Raw genomic sequence first — 21,126 nt, forward strand, 5'->3', positions numbered from 1 at the left:
GAGCAGGACTCCTGGTGCAGGGATCCAGGTGAGAAAGGATGGTACCAGGTCCAGGCAGCAGCGCTGGAGGAAGGGAGATTCTGCAACATGCTTGGAAGGATGACGCCATCGCTGGCCTGAGTTAGAGGAAGCGTGAGGCGACCCTTCGCCGAAGTGGCGAAGGTGGTGGCGGAAGCAGGCAGCTTGGGAGGGAAGGTGAGGAGCTCAGTTTTGGACTCGGAAATCTTTCGATTCATACGAGGCAGCCAAGAGGAGTAGTTGTGAGGATTAAAATAGATGAGGCCGAAAGGCACTGGCATTTTGCAAATATTCATTGCATCATCTGTTCAGCTTTTGCAACCACTTTTCCAGTGAAAATGTAGTTTTGGACCTATAACACACAAAAAATGTTAAACTAAAATATTTCCTCCATAAGTATGAATAACTTTTCACTTTGGATCTTCAGCCTCCGTCTGTCATACTTAATACAAATATTTATCCTCATTTATTACCTTCCTATTTCTGTTTAAGTTTTATTATTTTCCATGACGTAGGGAACTTCCATTTCTGTGAGCCATCGCAGATCATTTCTTGTGCTTACTCTCTCCTCACGTATTTCTCTTTCTACACATTGCAGAAATGTCTAGTCTAGTTTTTACTGCAAATGTTTTTATGGGTTTTTTTCACATTAAAATGCACCCGTTAAAAAAGTTCGAATGGTACAAAGTGGCCCAAAAGAGTACAGCGTAAGGGCTCTCCTTTGCCTGCGTGCCCCAGGTCCCCTCCCCAGACACAATCCTGTCACCAGTCTCTTGTGTAGCCTTAGAGCGGGTCTCGAGGTATGGAAACACACACACGCGTGCACACACATTTGAAACATACACGTGCCCGAGCTCGTTAAATCTGGATTTACTGAATAGGATACTTCATCAGGAGTCTTTATCACTTGGCATAATGTTTTTGTGGTTCATCCATGTGTAACATGTATCACTACTTTGTTACTTTTTATTGCCAAATAATACTCAACTGTATAGATGTATCATATTTTGTTTATCCCTCCATGAGTTTTTTGACATTTGGGTTGTTTTCACCCTTTGGCTATTATGGATAATGGACCCTTGTGGATGAGTTTTCAGTGTGGGTATATGGTTTCATTTCTCTTGAGTATAGACCTGGGAGTGGAACTGCTGGATTTTATGGTCCCTCTATGTTTAACGTTTTAAGGAACTGCCAAATGGTTTTCCAAAGTGGCTGTACCATTTTACGTCCCCGCCAGCAGTGTGTAAGGGTTCCCATTTCTCCACATCCTCATCAACACTAGGATTGTCTTCTCTTTCATTGTAGCCGTTCTATGTGGGTGTGAAATGGTATCTGGTTGTGGTTTAAATCTGTCCATACAGAACATTTTAATTTAATTACTTAGTTAAAAAATAATTCTTGCAGCCGGCCCGGTGGTGTAGTGGTTAAGTTCACGTGCTCTGCTTCGGCTGCCCAGGGTTCACAGTTCAGGTGCCAGGTATGGACCTAGCACCGCTCCTCAAGCCACGCTGTGGTGGCATCCCGCATAAAGTGGAGGAAGATGGTCACAGATGTTAGCTCAGCCACAATCTTCTTCAAGCAAAAAGAGGAAGATCGGCAACAGATGTTAGCTCAGGGCCAATCTTCCTCACACAAAAGTAATAATAATAATAATTCTTGAGCCAGCCCTGATGGCCTAGTGGTTAAAGTTTGGCATACGCCACTTCGGCAGCCCAGGTTTGGTTCCCGGTGTCTATCAATAGCCATGCTGTGGCAACAGCTCAGTAGGAGAACTGGAAGGACTTACAACTGGAATCTACAACTGTGTGCTGGGGCTTTGGGGAGGAAAAAAAAAGAGAGAGGAAGATTGGCAACAGATGGTAGCTCAAGGCAAATGTCTCCTAGCAAAAATAAAAATTCTGTAAGTTTAAAATACTTGGATTACTGTGTGTTTTAATACTATGTATTATATATAATAATATATACACTACTATATATTTAATACTACTTTTTCTCTTAAGACCATTGAATATTGAATGGTGAGTTTTAAGTGAGTGTGAAGCTAATTTGAACTCTATTCCATTCCTTGGATCAAATTTTCTATTTTTAATCCAGCTTTAATGACAGTCACTTTATAATATGCTTTGTTATGTTGGGAAGTCTCTCCGTTATTGCCTGCCTCTCCCAGCAAATAGGCTTTGATCTAATTGTCTTCATTTTTTTTCTTGTTATCTAATTCTAACTTACAATGTTTATTATGAAATACCTAAAGCGTGCAAACACTTGTCGTTTCTGCCCTTTTTTGTCTAAATGATGTATAATTTTATCAAGTTCTCTGCTACAATTTAAGTGGCATTGCCTTCAATCTACATATTAACCGGAAGGGTTTTTTCCTGTCCTTTCCGTGGTCACCAGCAGGTCTGTCGGAGTCCATTTGGGCTGCTATAACCGGGTGACATAGACTGTGTGGCTCACTCAACATGCATTTCCTTCTCACAGTTCTGGGCGCTGGGAAGTCCAAGATCAAGGTGCCAGCAGACATGGCGCCTGGTGAGGGCTCCTCCTGACTTGCAGACGGCCGCCTTCCCCACATGGCGGTGAGCAGACAGAGGAAGCAAGATCTCTCCTGCCTCTTCTTAAAAGACACTAACCTCACTGCGAGCCATCCCCCTGACCTAATGACCTCCCAAAGGCCCCCCCTCCAAATACCATCCCACTGGGGATTTGAGCTTCAACATTCGAATGTGGGGGCACGCAAACATTCAGTCCATAGCAACGCTTCGTCTCGGTTCACTCCTGCCTCTCTTCATTTCTTCTGTGAGAATTGACAGTTTTGTTTCAAAAGATATTATTAGTACCCCAGTACCTCTTCAACACGATCTATTTTTCCTTTTCCTTTTTTTAATTAAAAAATTTTTTAATTGAGATATAATTGACATATAGCATTGTATTAGTTTCCAGTGTCTTTTTTCTTTTCCTATTTCGAACTACAGCGCTCGCCTCTGTTCTGTTAGAATGTGCCTATTTGTGCGGATTTATCTAAGGTCCTGGAACTTTGTAGGTACAGTCCTTACACTTCGTAGATACACCGTCAGTGCACACACTGATCTTTTGCCTTTCTGTCTTTCTTCCATGTGGCTTTTAGCCGTGTTTTTTCTTGTCCGTTTCACATTGTTAGCCAAGCTGTCAAAAGTTGCATTACATAGGCATTGGTGCTAGGGCATCATTTTATTGAGTTCTTGGCAAGGCAGCAATCAAAGCCTCTGGGTTTTCTCATTAAGAAGAATATTTACTCTCAATTGTTTAAAAAACACTTCCTAGTGTAATAAGAAAGAAGATGGGAGGCCAGCCTGTGGTGCAGTGGTTAAGTTTGGCACGCTCCACTTTGGTGGCCTGGGTTCATGCTTTTGGATCCCGGGTGTGGACCTACACCACTCGTCAGCCACACTGTGGTGGTGACCCACATATAAAGTGGAGGAAGACTGGCACAGATGTTAGCTCAGGGCTAATCTTCCTCAGCAAAAAAAAAAAGAAGAAGAAGAAGAAGAAGAAAGAAGATGACAAATCCTAACCCTTTTGGAGTTTTATTGGGAAAGGAAGTTGGCATCTGCCATGAGGACTATTCCATGTTCATCAAAATAAATCAGCTGTCATGAATCTGCTGGATTTGAAGGGCACACTCTGATGCCACAAGTCACTGTAAGGTGAATGTCCGAGTTGGAGAAGGGAGAGGGGCATCCTCTGGGCCCGATGTGGCAGGAGGTGACACTGGGGAGGACTGGGCTGTGCAAAGTCTAGAGACAAAAGGAGCTGTGGTCTGGGAAGGATCTGCGCACGAAGGCAAGGGGACTGTTCCTGCGCCAAGTGTCCTCCGAGGGGGTCTCTGGAGGAGGGTTCGGGCTGTGCCTTTTTTACAGCATTCCTCTTGGAATTTGGGATGGTGGGGAGAGCGCCTGTCTCCTTTCTCCTTAGGGGCCTCCCCACTGGAAACAACCTGCAAATCCAGCTCAGGCCGTGGGGCTTGGCCGAGGCACCCATGAGACCCTCTCCGCAGACGCACTAGAACACCTATGATGAACCAGGAGGCCAAGTAGGTGACCTTTCCCCTTTCCTCCTCTCTCCCCTCCCGTCCACTCCTCCACTCTCCTCCTGCTCCCTACCACGACCTGCCCCTACCCGGACTGACCTCACTGGGCTGCCCCCAAAACGGCAAGCTACCCTTGGCCACCATTCAGCAAATCAACCAGGGCCCGAGACAGCATCTGATCTACCCGTTTCATAGATGGTGTGACCAGGGCCCAGAGACGGAAGAGACTTGCTCAAGGTCATTCTATGGGTGTTTCGGCTAGGATAGGCTAGTTTGTATTGCAGTAACAAACAACCTTCAAAGTCCTCGGGTTACAGCAACGAAAGCCCGTTTCCTGCTCCGACTTCTTGTCTATTGTGAATTGACTGGGGCCTCTGTTCCACATTATCCTCTTTCCCGGACCCAGGCTAAGGGAGCAGCCAAGATCTGGAATACTGCTGTGGTCGAGGAACAGAGAGAGCGTGCTGAACCGCACACAGGCTCTGAAAACTTCCGCACAGATGGGACACGTGTCATTGTTTAGCACATTTCATTGGCCACAGCAAGTTTCATGGCCATGTCTGATTTCAAGGGGCGGGGAAGTTCCGTCCTACCAAGGGCCTGGAAGGAGCAGAAGGATGTATCTGTGAGCAGCCCAGATGCTCAGACAAAGAGTTATTGCAGAGCTGGGGCGAGAGCGCTCGACTCCTCACTCTGGGGCCGAGGATCTCGCTACTGTAATCCTCCGTCTCCGAGGCTGTTTGCTACAGAAGCCTCAGTGATCAGGTTGATGTAATGTGCTCTTTCTCCCAGGGGTGCTTACCCTTAAAGAGCTTGATGTCTTACTCCAAGAGGGTAGAGCACTAATGGTGGGAGCAAAGGCATTGTGTCAGACCGGCTGGAGGAGAAAGCTGAGGATAAGAACTTCCCCAGAAATCACGCCATCCAGGCACTTCTCACCTCCACCTGGCATCTTGCTGCCCTAGATCATTTCCTTATGGGCGGCATGGACGTTGCACCCTATAGCTGGGTAAAGAAGCTGTATCCTGGGGCATGGCCACATCCACTTGCCAAGATCACACAAAATCCAGGAACTTAGCCTTATTTGGTGCCATCTAGGCTCCCAAGGCCTTGGAAATTACGTTAGTAAATTCCTGCCTCCAAGGAGGCAAGAAATCTCAGTTCTGAGCCTGGCTCTGCCACGGACTCGCAGTCTGACCTTGGGTACATCCTTCACCCTTCCCCGGCCTTAGTCTTTCCACCTGTGCAGTGGGGATGTGATCCCTGCCTCCCCCATGGGTGTGCGCATGCTTCATGAATTCTCAAGCTCTGCCTGAGCACGGAGCTATTGCTTTTAGTCCGGTTGCAGAGGTGTGACCAGAGGGGATGGGGACACATGCGCAGTAGGCGTCTGCTGGGGGTCAAGGGAGGAGCTGGCATCTGAACCCCGCACACAGAGTCCTGTGCCCCGGCTCTGGGAGTTGGTAAGGCTGGCTCCTGGGTGGCCCTGCCATCCTTTTCAGAGTTGGAGGCAGGGTCTCTGGAGTTGTGAGGATTACGTGAGGCACACAAAGCACTTAGAACAGTGCCCAACATATAGAAAGTGCTTTCTAAGTGTTTGCTGCCATTCTTAAGGAAATAGTGCCAGAAAGTACATTTGGAAATGTTATCGCATTTTCCACTGCAGGGTGGACCAACAATTAGTTAACTGATCCCCAATTGCTGGATATCTAGGTTGCTTCCAATTTTTGTCTATTGTAAATAATCTTGCAGTGAACAGCTTTGTAATTAAAAAGCTGTACATCCATGATTGTTTCCTAAGGCTAGAGTGCTAGAAATGGAATTGCTGAATCAGAGACTGCATGTTTTTTAGGCTTTTGCTATGTAAGTGTCCCTTGCCCAACCAGCAGGTTGTTTGAGAGTTCCAGTTTAGAAGGGAGGAATTTGCTTAGAAAGAGAGAGATGGTTTGTATTAGCTAGGATTAGATTCCACTGTGAGTAGCAGAAAGCACTAAACAACATGCTTTAAACAGAATAGAAATGTATTTCCCTGCCATAGAGTAGAAGTTCAAAGTCAGAGAGTCCGAGGCAGATGGACAGCCTTACCCTCCACCTTCCTCAGCACTGGCTTCCACCTCACGATCCAATATGGCTGCCCAAGGTTCAGTCATCACGTAGGCATTCCAGCCAACAAGAAGAAGCAAAGAAAGCTATACAGTACTTCTACGTACTTCCCATTGGCCAAAACAATTACATGGCTACCTCTAACTGCAAGGGAGGCTGGGAAATACAGTCTATTCCAGATGACTAGGGAATATTCAGGGGTGCTAGTACTAGGGGAGAACGGGGGAACGAATTTTGGGGCACTAGTTGTCTCTGCTGTGAGCTTAGCTCAGATAGAGAACAGCAAAATGGATCCAGGGAAACAAAGAACAAAACATCCTCAGGGGACCATCCACAGGGAATGAACCAGACCGTTCCAGAGCCAGGACACAGGCGCAGGTAAGGGAGGGGGTGCAGAAGAAGCAGGCTGACCTCCGGGGAAGAAGTATTGAGACTCCCCCGAGAGGCCACTTGTCTGCCTGTTTTCTGCCCCTCAAATGTGGGGAGTAGTTCTTGACTGCCCCCCTAGGCTTCCCCCCAGCTGACTTGTCCCCCTGCTCACCTGCCTCCCAGCTCACCTGGCCCCCAGCTCACGTGCCGCTCAACTCACCTGTCTACCCTGTCCCTGCAGGGCAAGCTCCTCATGGACCCCGATAGCCTCCAGCTGGGCACCAAGAGCCTGTGGAGCTGGCTCGTGAGGCTGCTCAGCCAAGCCCCAGAATGGATGAACGCCAAGGTGAAGTTCTTCCTCCCCAACATGGACCTGGGCTCCAGGAGCGAGGCCCTGGACCCCTCGCAGAGGATCATCCAACAGCTCAGGGAACTGTACGCCCAGGGCCCGGCCCCCTGGCAGACGTTCATCCACTGCGTGTGCATGGAGCTGGAGGTGCCGCTCGAGCTGGAGGTGCCGCTGCTGAGCACGTGGGGCCACGGAGACGGTAAGGGCAGGCGTGAGAGGTGCCAAGAAGCCAGCAAGCCCCTTGTTGCATGGAGCCTGGGAGGCCCAGGGAAGGCTGGGACCCACCTGAGCGACACAGAGACAATGTGGCCAAGCCAGGAACAAAATTCCAGGCTTCTGAGCACTTCCCTAAGCCCAGCAAATCAGCTGGGGACCTGGAGGACCCTTCCTTCTACCTTGCCCCACCCCAGCTGCCCAGAGAGGCAAGATACAAGGACAGAAAGAATCAGGTGACTCCTTTTGGCCAAGAAATTCCAAATAGCCCACAATGCCCAGGAGGTTTCTTTTCACAATGTGGTCAGAAGCTGTCACAGGGGGAGCCCTCTGACCTCTCCTGAGGGGCGGGCGGGTTGAACTCTGTTCCGTTCGGTGCGCGTTTCTTGGACATCTTCTATTTACACAGCACCGTGGGGCAACACAGAACATTGAGGGGCAATGATGTTCCTGGGGAGGAATCGAGAACTCACTGAAGATCTCTACCACAAGGCAGAGTGCAGCAAAGGCAGGAAGTTCACAGTATGAGTGTATGCATGTGCACATGCATGAACACATGTGCATGCACACACATGCCTGCACATGCACAAACCTGCATATAGACACACATTTCTGCCCACAGCTGCCTTCAAGGCTCACCACCAGTTGTGCTCTCCAAAGATCACAGAGTATAAACTTGCTGGGGACCCATCCTGAGGGATGGGCCCTGAGTCAGACACCTGGCCAGAGCCGGTCCCAGGGCATCGCACCACAGCCCCATAGTATATTATTATCCTCCCCTCTCTTCCAGGGTTTCCCAGTCCGCTGGAAGCTGGTGAGGACTGCGGACCAGAATCTCAGCTCCAGCACGGTGAGGCCCCGGGTGGGCACAGGAGGGGCCCCACCTCCAACCCAGAGAAGGCTCATGGTGGCTCATCACAGCTGTTTGCCATAAACCATCCTCCTCGTCCACCGCCCCATTTGCACATGTCCCCTGCTCTCCCCATGGCTCGCAGTGTCATCTCCTCCCCTGCTGTGCCCCTCAAGGCTTTGGTCTGTCCCCACACCTGTTCCCAGGGGTCTAACCTGGAGAGTCTGAAGTTGTCAGCCCTTGGCCACTGCCAGAATCCCCTGTCTGGTTTCCCTCAATGAAGCCTGTTCTCATGTCCCTGTGCCCAAGCCTCAGGGCCTCATGTTCCAGCCCCACAGACCCAGACCTCTGGCCTGAGCCTCCCCCACAGACTGCTCTCCACACCCAGCGAGCCGCTGACTCATCTTCCGATGGGCTGGGAGGGGTCGCAGATCAAATGGCGGCCCCCTCACCAATGGTGAACCTGCTCAGAATCTTTCTTTCTTTTTCTTTCCTCTTTTATTGTGGTAAAATACATATAATGTAAAATTTGCCATCTCAAACATTTTTAAGTGTAGTGTTCAGTAGTATCAAATACACTCACATTGTTATGCAGCCATCATACCATCCACCTCCGTAACTCTTTCTATCTTGTAAAACTGAAACTCTGCCATTGAACAATAGCTCCCCTTCTGCCTGCCCCAGCCCCAGGTAACCACCATTCTACTCTCTGTATCCATGATTTTGAGTACTGTAAGTACTTTAGGTAAGTGGAACTGTTTTGCAACTGGCTTATTTCACTTGGCATAATGTCCTCAAGGTTCATCCATATTGTAGCATATGTCAGAATTTCCTTTCTTTTTAAAGCTGAATAATATTCGTGGTATGTATGTACCGCGTTTTGCTCATCCATTCATCCATCGATGGACACTTGGGGTGCTTCCATGTTTTAGCTGTTGTGAATGATGCTGATGTAAAGATGGGTAAACCAATATCTATTCAAGAACCTGCTTTCAATTCCTTTGAGTATATACCCAGAATCCAGGGTCACTTGGTAGTTCAATTTTTAATTTTTTGAGGCACCTCTATACTGTTTTCTACAGCAGCCGTAGCATTTTACATTCCGACCAACAGTGTACAGGGTTCCAATTTCTCCACATCCTCGCCCACACTTGTTTTCTGTGTTTTGGGTATAGACATCCTGATGGGTGTGAGGTGGTATCTCACTGTGGTTTTGATTTGCACTTCCCTAATGATTAGTGATGTTGAGCATCTTTTCATGTGCGTGTTGGCCATTTGTGTGTCTTCTTTGGAGAAAGGTCTCTTCAAGTCCTTTGCCCATCTTTGAATCAGCTTGTTTGTTTCTTTGTTGTTGAGTTTTAGAAGTCTCTCTATATTCTGGATATTAATCATTTATCAGATATATATTTTGTAAATATTTTCTCCCATTCTGTGCTTTGCCTTTTTACTCTGTGGATAGTGTCTTTTGATGCACAAAATGTTTTACCTTTCATGAAGTCCAATTTGTCTATTTATTCTTTTGTTGTCTGTGCCTTTGGTGTCATCTCCAAGAAATCACTGCCAAATCCCATGTCATGAGCTTTCATCCTACGTTTGCTTCTAAGAGTTTTATTGTTTTAGGTCTTACGTTTAGGTCCTTGATCCATTTTGAATTAATTTTTGTGTGTGGTGTTAGGTAAGGTCCAGCTTCATCCTTCTGCACGTGGCTCTCTAGGTCTCCCCAAACACTCATTGAATACTGTCCTTTCCCTATTGAATGGTCTTGACACCCTCGTCAAAAATCATTTGACTGTATATGAGGGTTTATTTCTGGGCTGTCTGTTTTCTTCCGTTGGTCTCTATGTCTGTCTTTATGCCAGTACCACACTGTTTTGATTACCGTAGGTTTGTTATAAGTTTTGAAATCAGGAAGTGTGAGTTCTGCAGCTTTGTTCTTTTTCAAGAGTGTTTTAGCAGGGCGAGGGAGGAGGGCGAAAGGGGTGATTAGGCGCATGTGTGTGGTGATGGTTGGTAATTAGTCTTTGAGTGGTGAACATGATGTAATCTACACAGAAATCGAAATATAATGATGTACATCTGAAATTTATATAATGCTATAAACCAACATTCCCACAATAAAAAGAAAAAGAGTGTTTTAGCTATTTGGGGTTCCTTGAGATTCTATATGAATTTTAGGATGGGTTTTTCTATTTCTGCAAAAAATGTCATTGGGATTTTGATAGGGATTGAATTGAAATTGTAGATTGCTTTGGGTAATATAATATTGACAACTTAATAATATTAAATCTTCTCGTCCATAAACATGGGATGTGTTTCCATTTATTTATATCTTCTTCAATTTCTTTCAGCAATGTTTTGTAGTTTTCAGTGTACAAGTCTGTCACCTCTTTGGTTAATTCCTGTGTATTTTATTCTTTCTAATGCTATTGTAAATGGAATTGTTTTTGTATTCCTTTTCATATTGTTCTTTGTTAGTGTATGGAAATGCAAATGATTTTTGTGTGTGACTTTCTACTCTGCTACTTTGCAGAATTCATTTATTAGTTCTAAAATGTTTTTTGTAGAGTTTTTAGGTTTTCTACATATGAGATCCTATTATCTGCAAAAAGAAATAATTTTACTTCTTCCTTTCCAATTTGGATGCCTTTCATTTCTTTTTCTTGCCTAATTGCTTTGGCTTGCACTTCCAGTACTATGTTGAATAGAAGTGGTGAAAACAGCCTTCCTTGCCTTGTTCCTCATCTTAGGGGAAAGGCTTTCAGTCTTTCACCATTGAGTATGATGTTTGCTGTGGGTTCAGAACCTTTATTTCTGTAGAAATGTGAACTTTTTGCTTATAGCTGTGCATGGCACTAACACCAACATGCTTTAACAGGAAACATCCACCCCACAATCCCAGCTCCTCAACAATCAAAACTGTTTGTCCTGGTCCCTGCTCCCTTCCGACCCTTATCACTAGGCTGGCATAATTCTCACATGGCTGTCACCAGGCCTGATTCAGTCCCTCATTAATAGACGACGTGTTAAATTATTGAAGTACTCTCAAACTGGTTCTAGTCCCTCTTTGGGACCCCTGGGTCTCCCTGCAATCCAGCAACTAAACAGTTGACACTTGGCAGGGCAAGGGGCCTGCTCAGGGGCTGTTCTGATTGCTCACTGTCCTAGCTGTAGGAGCATCCTGCTTTTCTTCTTAAACTTCTCCCCTAAGTCCTCTTTTCTTTCTCCCTCCCCTCCTTTCTCTCTCCCCTTCCTTCTTGTTTTCCTTCTTCCTTTCCCAACATCTTCAGAAAGGCATTAGAATGACTCTTGAAAATCCAGGCAACCATTGAAGAACTCACGAAGCCATTTGAGGCAGTGAGGCAATGTGGGAGATGGGAAATCAGAGTGATGAAGCACACAGGCACACGGGGTGGGGCACAGCCCTGGCCAAGCCTGTTGGAAACTCTTCTTTTCCAACTAGTGGTGGCCTCCACAGAGCTGGGTCCTTCCCAAGCCATTTAGTGCTTGGGACTAAGTGTTTCTGAGGCTGCTGGCTGTGTGCCCTTCACCCTGCGTGCTGGACTGGGAGATCCCCCAGCCCAGAGCCTCTGGCCCTCTCACCAGGGCCCAGGACCCCCTCTGCAAACAGAAGCTGGTACTGATGCAGCCTTTGTCCACTGCCTGCCTTCCTTCAGCCTCTGGGTGTGGATACGCTTGTCTGCCTACAGCTCGTTTGTGGAATGAAGCTCCCCAAAGATGCTGGGTACCCCCTCAGCCCAGGCCTACAAACCTCATCACTTACTCTTTCCTTCATTCTTTCCAGGTATCAAGCGGCCTCATCAGAGCTGTGGGTCCTCGCCCCGCCCGAAGCAGTCCAGGAAGCAGCAGCTAGGTGAGTACCAAGGTGAGGCGGGACCCAAACAGAGGGATTGGATTGCCTTGGCGCGGGGACACAGATCCTGGACTCTGTTCCCTGCTGACAAGCCTCCAGGGGCCCAGTGACTCTTGTCTTGCAAGCTTCCAGGAGAGAAGGATTGGAGGTCCTGTGTGGGCAGAAGAGGGGCTGAGTCTAGCAAGGAATAGCCTCCCCCAAAGGCCGCAGGAGGGCCTCTCCAGAGATGGCTCAGCTGAAGAGCTTGAAGCATCCCAGAAGGCTGCGGCTTCATCATCCAGACTCTTCCTGGGACACCCCCATGTCCTCAGGGTTGAGGGATCCCCAGGGAGGTGACCTGCATGCCTTCAGGCCTGGGTCCTCATTGGCCAGTTTAGGGGTGAGCAGGATACCAGGGAGAATCACCCAAGACAGAAGCCCTTTGGGGCCCTTGGAGACATGGGAGCTGCTGAGGACCAGCCGGGCCAGGGGGAGTGGAGGACACAGAACTTCTCTCACTCTCCACCAGTTGTTCAGAAAAGCCCTTGTTCTCAACCATCTCTCCCACCAGCTGGGAAACCCAAGCCCCGTGGGCATAGCCAGAGGATCCACCGATGGTCAGACGATTCACGTCTCTATAACATAGGCCACTACCCCAGTACCCCCAGTGTAGGCTCCCAGTGGCCCCAGTCCTTCCCCTGGGCCACTCAGCATCTCCCAATGACCCAGCAATTAAGAAGCCCATGCCTGGGCCTGTAGGGGCCCAGCTCCTGCAGTTCTGATGGGTTAGTACCTGGGCCTGCAGGTTGTTGCTCACCCCTGGGCATTGCAGGACTGAAACATTGGGGAGGGGCACAGGTCACTCAGACATCACAGCAAGAGGTTGTTCCACTGAGACGTTGCAAAGGAGGTGCCTCCTTCCCCTCCCCCATCAGACTGAAAACTTGACACCAGTTCAGTTGTTGTGAAACAAATCAAGCCATGATCCACACGTCCCCATTCATAATCCTCTGTTTAAATGGCTGCCAGAGCCTGTGCTGCTGTAGAACCAACTCTTTCGAGGAATTTGGGTGACACGAGAGGCCCTGTGTGCTCTTGCCACCACTGCGTCCTGTACATACACAGCTGAGGCTACTGGCTCCCAACAGCCGACTCTGAGGGGAGGGGATGGGGGTGCGGGGAGGCCTTCTGCCCTCACGCCGTCTCCCTGCCCCCTGCAGAGTTGGCCAAGAGGTACCTGAAGCTGCTGAGGAGTTCTGCCCAGCAGCGCTACGGCGGCAGGATCCTGGGGCCGGGGCAGCCGCTTGTCTTCCCCCAGGCCTACGTCCCCCCAGTCCTGCAGTGGAGCCGAGCCACGGCGCCCTTCAGCACTCAGGAGGGGGCCCTTATGGGGGACCCCAAGGCAGAAGATGGCACCGACGTGAGCATCCTGGACCTCCTCAACACCAGGGCTGACAAGGGTCCCAGGGTGAGGGTGCTTCTGGGGAAGGCGGGCATGGGCAAGACCACACTAGCCCACTGGCTCTGCCAGAAGTGGGCCGACGGCCAGCTGGACCGCTTCCAGGCCCTGTTCCTTTTTGAATTCCGCCAGCTCAACCTGATCACAAGTGTCCTGACACTGCCTCAGCTCCTTTTTGATCTGTACCTGAGCCCCGAGGAGGGCCCTGACGCCGTCTTTGAGTACCTGGAGGACAATGCTAATGGGGTCCTGCTGATCTTTGATGGGCTGGACGAGGCCCTCCAGCCCTGTTCCAGCAGAGAGACTGTAGATCCTGAGGCCCTAGGTCCAGCCCTCACCCTCTTCTCTGACCTCTGCCGTGGGACCCTCCTGCCCGGCTGCTGGGTAATGGCCACCTCACGTCCAGGGAAGCTGCCCGCCTGCGTGCCCACGGAGGCGGCCACGGTCCACATGTGGGGTTTTGACAGGCCACGGGTGGAGGAGTTCGTGGGCCGCTTCTTCAGCGACCTGCCGTCGCAGAAGGCCGCCCTGGCAGAGTTACGGGCAAACAGACGTCTCCGGAGCTTGTGTGCGGTGCCTGCACTGTGCCGTGTCACCTGCGTCTGCCTCCACCATCTGCTCCCAGGCAGCTCCCCAGGCCAGTCTGCGGCCCTCCTCCCCACCATGACTCAGACCTATGTGCAGATGATGCTCGCCATCAGGCCCCGTGGGTACCTGCCTGCCAATTCCCTGATGGGTCTCTGTGAGGTGGCCCTGAGTGGCCTGGAGACCGGGAAGGTTATCTTCTCTGCCAGAGACATCCCTCCAGCCACGTTGGCCTTTGGGGCTGCCCACGGCCTGCTGATCTCCTTCTGCATCTGCATCAGCCCTGGGCGCCAGGAGACAGGCTATGCTTTCCCCTACCTCAGCCTGCAGGAGTTTTTTGCTGCCCTGCACCTGATGGCCAGCCCCGAGGTGGACCAAGATGCACTCGCCCGCCATGTCACCCTGAATTCTCGCTGGGTGCTGCGGACCAAAGCTCGACTGGGCCTCTCAGACCACCTTCCCGCCTTCCTGTCGGGCCTGGCATCCTGTGCCTGCCGCCACTTCCTCAGCCAGCTGGCACAGAGAGACGAGGTGTGGGTGAGTGCCAAGCAGGCTGCGGTCGCGCAGGCATTGAGGAAGTTGGCCACCCGCAGGCTCACGGGGCCGAAGGTGGTAGAGCTGTGTCACTGTGTGAGCGAGACACAGGAGTCTGAGCTGGCCGGCCTGGTGGCCCAGAGTCTCCCCTATCAACTGCAGTTCCACAACTTCCCACTGACCCACGCCGACCTGGCTGCTGTGACCAACATCCTGGGGCACAGGGATGCTCCTGTCCACTTGAATTTTGAGGGCTGCCCCCTGGAGCCCTCCTGCCCTGAGGCTCTGGCAAGCTGTGGGCAGGTAGAGAGTCTCAGGTGAGAGCAAGGGCAGGGGAGGACTAGGGAGGACCTGGGAGGGAACTGGGCTTTTGGGAGAGTGGAGGCCAACCAGTCTAGCAGCCTCTTGCTGAGGGAGATGGGGTCAGCGTCTTGAGTATCAGAACAGACAGGCCCTCATTGCCCCTTAGCCTGTGACACAGTGAGGAAGCTTCATGCCTCGCCAGGATCTCTGAGGTCCAGTTGGATCTCCTCTTGTTGCAGTTTCTGGACGCTCTTTCTCTCTCTCTCGGTCATGGGCCAGAGCCTCTGATCCAGGCTGTGCTGCTAGAGACTGTCTGACTTTGGACAGGCCATTAAACTTCTCAGCCTGAGTTTCTTCATCCCTAAAATGAATCAATAATCATACCTACTTCATGGGGTTGTTGTGAGAATGAACTGAGATAATGCATAAAAAACACTTCTTAGTATAGTTCCTGGCACACAGTAAAGGTTTGATGTGTGTAATAGCTAGAGAAAAGGCTAGGCTGTAGTGACAAAGCCTCCCCCCACCCCCCATGCAGTGGATTAAATAATGTAGTGCTTTTTTTCACTCTCATGGAAGACTTAGAGGTAGATGGTCCAGGTCAGTGGGATGACTCAGTTCCATGTGGTCGGGCAGGGACCCAGGTCCCTTCCATTGTTGCTCCATCATCTCCTTGGGCATCTTGATCTGCATGATCAAAGCTGCGTCGTGGGTACATCTGTGCTCTGGCTTGGGGGAACGGAAAGAGAGAGCATGGGTTAGATGCACCCAATGTTAAAGCTCAGGCTTGGAAATAGGGCACATCCCTTCCACTCATTCCTGTGGTGAGAACATTCCAGTGATGAGAACATGGTCATGTGGCTGCACTGAGCTGCAAGGGAGGCTGGGAAATGCTGTCTCTGGCTGGGAAACCATACTCCCGGCTATAGCTATGTAAGTGGAGAATGGGTTTTGGTGGACAATTAGCAGCCTCTGGCATAATATGTATTTGTTACTACTACAACAATTACTACTCCTACTATTAACGTTACTGTATTAAGTTCCATCTGTTGGAGGAGGGGGTGGGTGATGACCAGCATTGATCCTCTGCCACCTTGCCTCTTCCTGTGGCAGCTTTAAGAGCAGGAAGTGTGGGGATGCCTTTGCAGAAGCCCTCTCCAGGAGCCTGCCAACAATGGGGAGCCTGAAGAAGCTGGGGTGAGCCAGGGCTTGGGACCGAGAGGGACCCTCAGCCTGGGATGCCTGGAACTCTCCTCCCTCCCCTCAACCCTACGCGGGGCAGATTCCTGGCCCGCCCCCTTTCCCATTGGCATCCTTCTTCACCGTCTTTGCTTACTTGTAGGTTAGCGGGAAGTAAGATCACTGCCCGAGGCATCAGCCACGTGGTGCAGGCTTTGTCCCTCTGTCCACAGCTGGAAGAGGTCAGGTGAGTGATCTCCAGGAGGGTACCCTGGCCAGGGGCAAGAGTCACTGCCCAGGCCCCAGGGTCCCCCTGTCAACAAGTTTGATTCCATCAGGGTCTGGCCAGACTGAGACCCAGAGAGGGGAGGCATCAGTCCAAGAACTGGGTGGGCTGGATCCAAACACAAGGCTCTCAGAGACCCCAGAGCAGTGCTTCTCTCATCTCACATTTTGGGGCCTCTTGAAAGAGCTTGACTTTTGAGGTTCCCTCCACTCTTTCTGTGACCCCAAGAGAAGGGATGGCGGTGTGTAGGCAGTTGTCAGGCACTGTGGGTACACATATATTCATGAAGCACACATTCCTCCACATTTGTGCACATGTGTATACACACTCACACTTGCCAGTTCACTTAAGTATATGCCCCACATGCATGCACATTCATAGGTGTGCACAAGTGCAGCACACACATGCATGCACACTTAGATCCACATACACATCTAAGCACGTAGGCACAAACATACTCCTGCCCTGTGTCTGTGATGAGTGGCCTGAGAAAGTGGCAGCCTCCTCAGCAGCTCACTGGCAGAACTGCTGCTAGCTCATATGGCCCCTTTATGAAACTTAGAAAAGGGACCACTTCGTCCAGGCAGATGCAGCGCAGCGCACGGGTGCGCCGCTTGCTGAGTGGAGCATTAGCGGGACCACAGCTCTCCTCTCTCCTCCTCCACTTGGTGTCTTTGTGCGTGATCACTCTGGGTGATGGGAAAAAATATTAAGTTCACTCTTGCTAATCAGGAAAGAAAAGTAAATGTCAACCAGTTCAATATTTCCAAACCTTTGGCCTGACCCAAGTGGTCACGCACAAAGGCACCCTCACACTCTTTAGTTCTTCTGTCCCTGCAGCTAGGAACCCAGGCAGTGCTGGGCTGTGGACCCTATTTGACAGGTGGGGAACGTGGGGTCAGAAAGGAATGTACTTGGCCTAGGGCTCTGGATGAGTCAGGGCCAGAGCTGAGGCTAGAAGCAGCATCTCCTGCATCCTGTTCTAGACTCTGCTCATCACCTGGGAGCCTCAGGCACATCCCAGACATAGCCTTGAGAGCAGGGTGCTGGGTCTGCTCGTCTCACCTCATGAGACCTTCACAGGCCATCCTCTGGATCCCATGGGCCACCAGGCAGAAACTCCCCTATAGGGACTGAATAGGGACAGACGTGAGTCCAATAAAGGGCTTTTCCTCCTAGCTGCACCTGCTAGATACCATGGAGCAGGTCACCAACCTGTTCCCGGCCCCTGTCTTGTGTTTCCCACATAAGGGTGGCCTGTTACCTGCCAACTGGGGCTTCCAAGTGCCCCATCCCCAGGGCTAACAGACCGGGCCTCGATCTCCCTGCAGCTTTCAGGACAACCAGCTCAAGGACCAGGAGGTGCTGAGCATCGTGAAGATACTCCCTCGCCTGCCGCACCTCCGGAAGCTTGAGTAAGCAGTCTTTCTGCCACCCCTGCCCAAGCCACCCTCCTCCCTTTGAGAGTACAGGTCTGGGGCCCTTGGGATAGGGGACTCACTCCTGACACCTTTGCCACCACTGTGCAGCCTGAGCCGCAACCATGTCTCTGACTGGACCCTACTCCACTTGACAGAGGTGGCAGTCACGTGCCCTACCGTCAGGATGCTACAGGTCACGTAAGTAGAAAGGGTGGGAGCCTGGTCTTCAAAGTCTTGAGAAAGGGGGAAGGGAGGGTGGAGGATGGGAAAAGGAGGCCACTAGTCTGTAAGACCCACGTGTGCATGCCTGGGTCTGTTTTACTCACATTGGTGTCTCCAGAGCCTAGTTCAGGCCTGGCACCTGGTACTCAATAAATAGTGAATGAATAGAAAGATGGATGGATTCGGGGGTCGGCCCCATGACCAAGCGGTTAAGTTCACGTGCTCCACTTCAGCGGCCCAGGGTTTATCCTGTTCGGATCCTGGGCGTGAACATGGCACCGCTTATCAAGCCATGCTGAGTCGGTGTCCCACATGCCACAACTAGAAGGACCCACAACTAAAAATATATAGCTATGTACCAGGGGGCTTTGGAGAGAAAAAGGAAAAATGAAACCTTAAAAAAAAGAAAGAAAGAAAGAAAGATGAGTGGATGGGTTGGTGGATAGATGAGGGAATGAATCAACAAATCCAAGAAGGACAGGCAGAGCCGGAGTCCTTAGCCGCGTGTTGCTCTCCGTGGTGCTGAACCAGCATTGCTTGTTTGGATCCCTGGGTAGGTTAAGCGCAGTGCCTCTTAATCCTAAAATGCTATGACTCTTATAAAAACTCTCAGCATTCCTAATTTTTATTATCTTCCTTGTAAAAATTGTTTTCTTGACTTTTTTTCTGCTTTTTCTTCCCAAATCCCCCCAGTACATAGTTGTATATTTTTTAGTTGTGGGTCCTTCTAGTTGTGGCATGTGGGATGCTGCCTCAGCGTGGCCTGACGAGCAGTGCCATGTCTGTGCTCAGGATCCGAACCAGCGAAACCCTGGGCCACTGAAGCGGAGCATGCGAACTTAGCCACTCCGCCATGGGGCTGGCCCCTTTTCCTGACTTTTTAAAACACTGAGGATTCATCAAGCAATGACATAATCACAATTCTGGACATATCTGATTTGGAGCACTTTTGCCCATTCTGTTTTTTCTCTGTCAATTACAAAATCAGCTTTCTCTGGATTTTGGGGGCAGCAAGGGATGCACAGGTAGGAGGTGATGTGCTGGTTTCCAGTCCATGGGTTTCATGGCTTGGTGTCTGACCCTGCAGGAAGGCGGACCTCATCTTCCTTCTCTCCCCACCTGCAGAGACAGCTGCAGAGCTACCAGGGTAAGAAACTGAGGGGGTGGAGGTGAAGCTGGGCTCAGCCTGAGAAGCGATCTGGCCTCGGGCAGTTGTGGGGAAAGGTGGCCAAGAGACCTTAGAAAGAGCTAGAATGTGGGGATTCTTCTTGCTACTGCTGCCCTGAGAGATGACTTACTTCTCAGAGTTGGCAAAAGACTTTAGCTTCTTCTAGCATCTCTGGACCACATCTGGCTCCCATGGTGAGGGAACATCCCCAGAAGTTTGAGAGTGAGTCAGACCCTTAGGGAGGCCATGAAGATACTGTAAGATTGGCATTAGTACGCAAGGAAAGCTCTTATAACTAAGAAAAGGGGAAGGCAATTATGGTACCTACATCTTAGAGTTATTCTGAGAATTAAGTGAATTAATACATTTGAAGTGCTTAGAACACTGCTGGCATCCAGTTGGCACTCAAATGATGGCTGTTCAAGCTGTGCGTGGATTCCAGCTTGGCCAGTCCCGGATGGACACAGTCCTTTCCCTGCTCTGAGCCTCAGTTTCTTCGCCTGCACCAGGATCTAGTAAGACCAATGTCTTTTTCCCTTCCGACTGTCTAGAGCTGCAGTGCCCAACATGGTAGCCACTAGCCACATGTGGCTATTTAAATTTATATTAATTAAAATTAAGTAAAATGAAGATTTTAGCTCATCAGTCACATTAGCCACATTTCAAGTGCTCAATGTCCATGGCTGGCTAGTGGTTCCCATAGTGGATGGCACAGATAGAAAACATTTCTGTCACTGCAGAAAGTCCTGTTGGACAGCACTGATCTAGAAGTTTGTGGAAACCCGGCTCATAATGTCCCAGCTCCCTGCAGCCCCCAGCCCTCCCCTGGCCCTGTGGAAGACAGCCTGGAGGTGCCATGGCTTCCCGTGGACTGGGCCCACATACAGTCCATGCTCCTGGCCTTCGGAACCATACATCTACATCTGGATCTACGTACATCTACAAATGGAGACCATCACATCTTAGACAATAACAGCTCCTTTTTACTAAGCTTCAATCTTGTGCCTATGCTGGGCACTTGGCCATACATCATCTCATTCAATCTTTCAATCACTCTAGGTGTTAGATATTGTCATCCCATTTTAGAGAAGAGAAAATGGCAGCTCAGATGGGTGAAGCGACTTGCCCAAGGCTGCATATGCCCAGCTGTATATGGCAGAGCCAGAATTTGAATAAAGGTTCCATTTGACCTCAAACATTTTGCTCCTGCTGCTTTGCTGAATAGCACCTTCAGCACCTCCAAGCAACCATCTTTGTTACACATTCACTGTGGGTCCTGCTACGGGGTCTTCAGCCCCTAGAAGGCAAGGGAAGAGGCTTGGTCCATTAGACCTTGGACCCTGAGCCCAGGCCAATGTTGGATTTGTTCTTACCAGAGCCCCAGACCTACAGGAAAGTGCCAGCTCAAGGAAAGAGGCTCAGAGCAGAAGCCTGACACTCAGGTACCTCAGTGGGATCCATTACCTTAAGGGGAGGGATGTAATATGGGGGGAGGGTCCCTTCCCAGGGAAGGCATAGCACGGTTGGGGAGGATAAAGGGAAAAGCAGACATGGAGCAAGGAAAGGACATGAGTAACCCATCCTGGCCCAAACAAGGAGCATCTGTCATAACGACAACAATAATAGCTACAATTTAATGGACCTTTGCTGTGTGCTGGGCACTGTGGTCCATTATAATCCATTACCTCATTGTAATTCTTTTGAAAGCCCTGCAGAATACACATTGTTATTCCCATTTGACAGAGGAGGAAATTGAGTCTCAGATGGGTTAAGTGCCATCCCCAAGATCGCTCAGCTACTGAGAAGTGGGGCTAGGATTGGATTCCTGGTGTGTTGGCCTCCTGGCTCCCCAGCTCCCACACCTGGTGATGGCACTCGGAGCTCGAGGAGGCATGGTGTAGCTTCTTGCCCTGAACCCCTCTGTCTCCACCCCCACCCCAGGCTACAGGAGTGTCAGCTTGGGGTCCATGAGGTGGAGATGCTCTTAGCCCAGCTCCGGAAAGGCCCCCACCTGGACGAAGTGGAGTGAGTATTGTGGAAAGCGCTGGGGCAGGAGACAGGAGGGGAGGGCAGTATAGCAAGAACATGCTGCCTCATTAAGAATTTGGGGGAATTAGATCATTGTAACAGCCACCACTGTTTAACACTTGC

General features: G+C 50.2%; 1 protein-coding gene across 5 annotated transcripts in view; it reads left to right on the forward strand.

Moving 5' to 3' along the window:
• The window catches only part of NLRC5 (NLR family CARD domain containing 5), an 85,759-nt gene that overhangs the window by 21,851 nt on the left and 42,782 nt on the right, over positions 1 to 21,126 (forward strand). For 4 of the 5 annotated variants that reach the window (XR_011436881.1, XM_023637031.2, XM_023637032.2 and 1 more), the window contains 12 exons: positions 3,970 to 4,087; positions 6,798 to 7,104; positions 7,909 to 7,968; positions 11,771 to 11,839; positions 13,039 to 14,713; positions 15,813 to 15,896; positions 16,042 to 16,125; positions 17,496 to 17,579; positions 17,694 to 17,783; positions 18,895 to 18,954; positions 20,352 to 20,417; positions 20,917 to 21,000. Coding sequence is in view for 4 of the 5 variants with exons in the window: in XM_023637031.2 (XP_023492799.2) it covers positions 6,810 to 7,104; positions 7,909 to 7,968; positions 11,771 to 11,839; positions 13,039 to 14,713; positions 15,813 to 15,896; positions 16,042 to 16,125; positions 17,496 to 17,579; positions 17,694 to 17,783; positions 18,895 to 18,954; positions 20,352 to 20,417; positions 20,917 to 21,000 (2,651 nt within the window). In the remaining variant the exon portion in view is untranslated. The remainder of the gene's footprint in view (positions 1 to 3,969; positions 4,088 to 6,797; positions 7,105 to 7,908; positions 7,969 to 11,770; positions 11,840 to 13,038; positions 14,714 to 15,812; positions 15,897 to 16,041; positions 16,126 to 17,495; positions 17,580 to 17,693; positions 17,784 to 18,894; positions 18,955 to 20,351; positions 20,418 to 20,916; positions 21,001 to 21,126) is intronic. The other variant, XM_070261840.1, reaches the window with a different exon arrangement.

Source organism: Equus caballus, chromosome 3, assembly GCF_041296265.1.
Source record: "Equus caballus isolate H_3958 breed thoroughbred chromosome 3, TB-T2T, whole genome shotgun sequence".
NCBI classification, from domain to species: domain Eukaryota; kingdom Metazoa; phylum Chordata; class Mammalia; order Perissodactyla; family Equidae; genus Equus; species Equus caballus.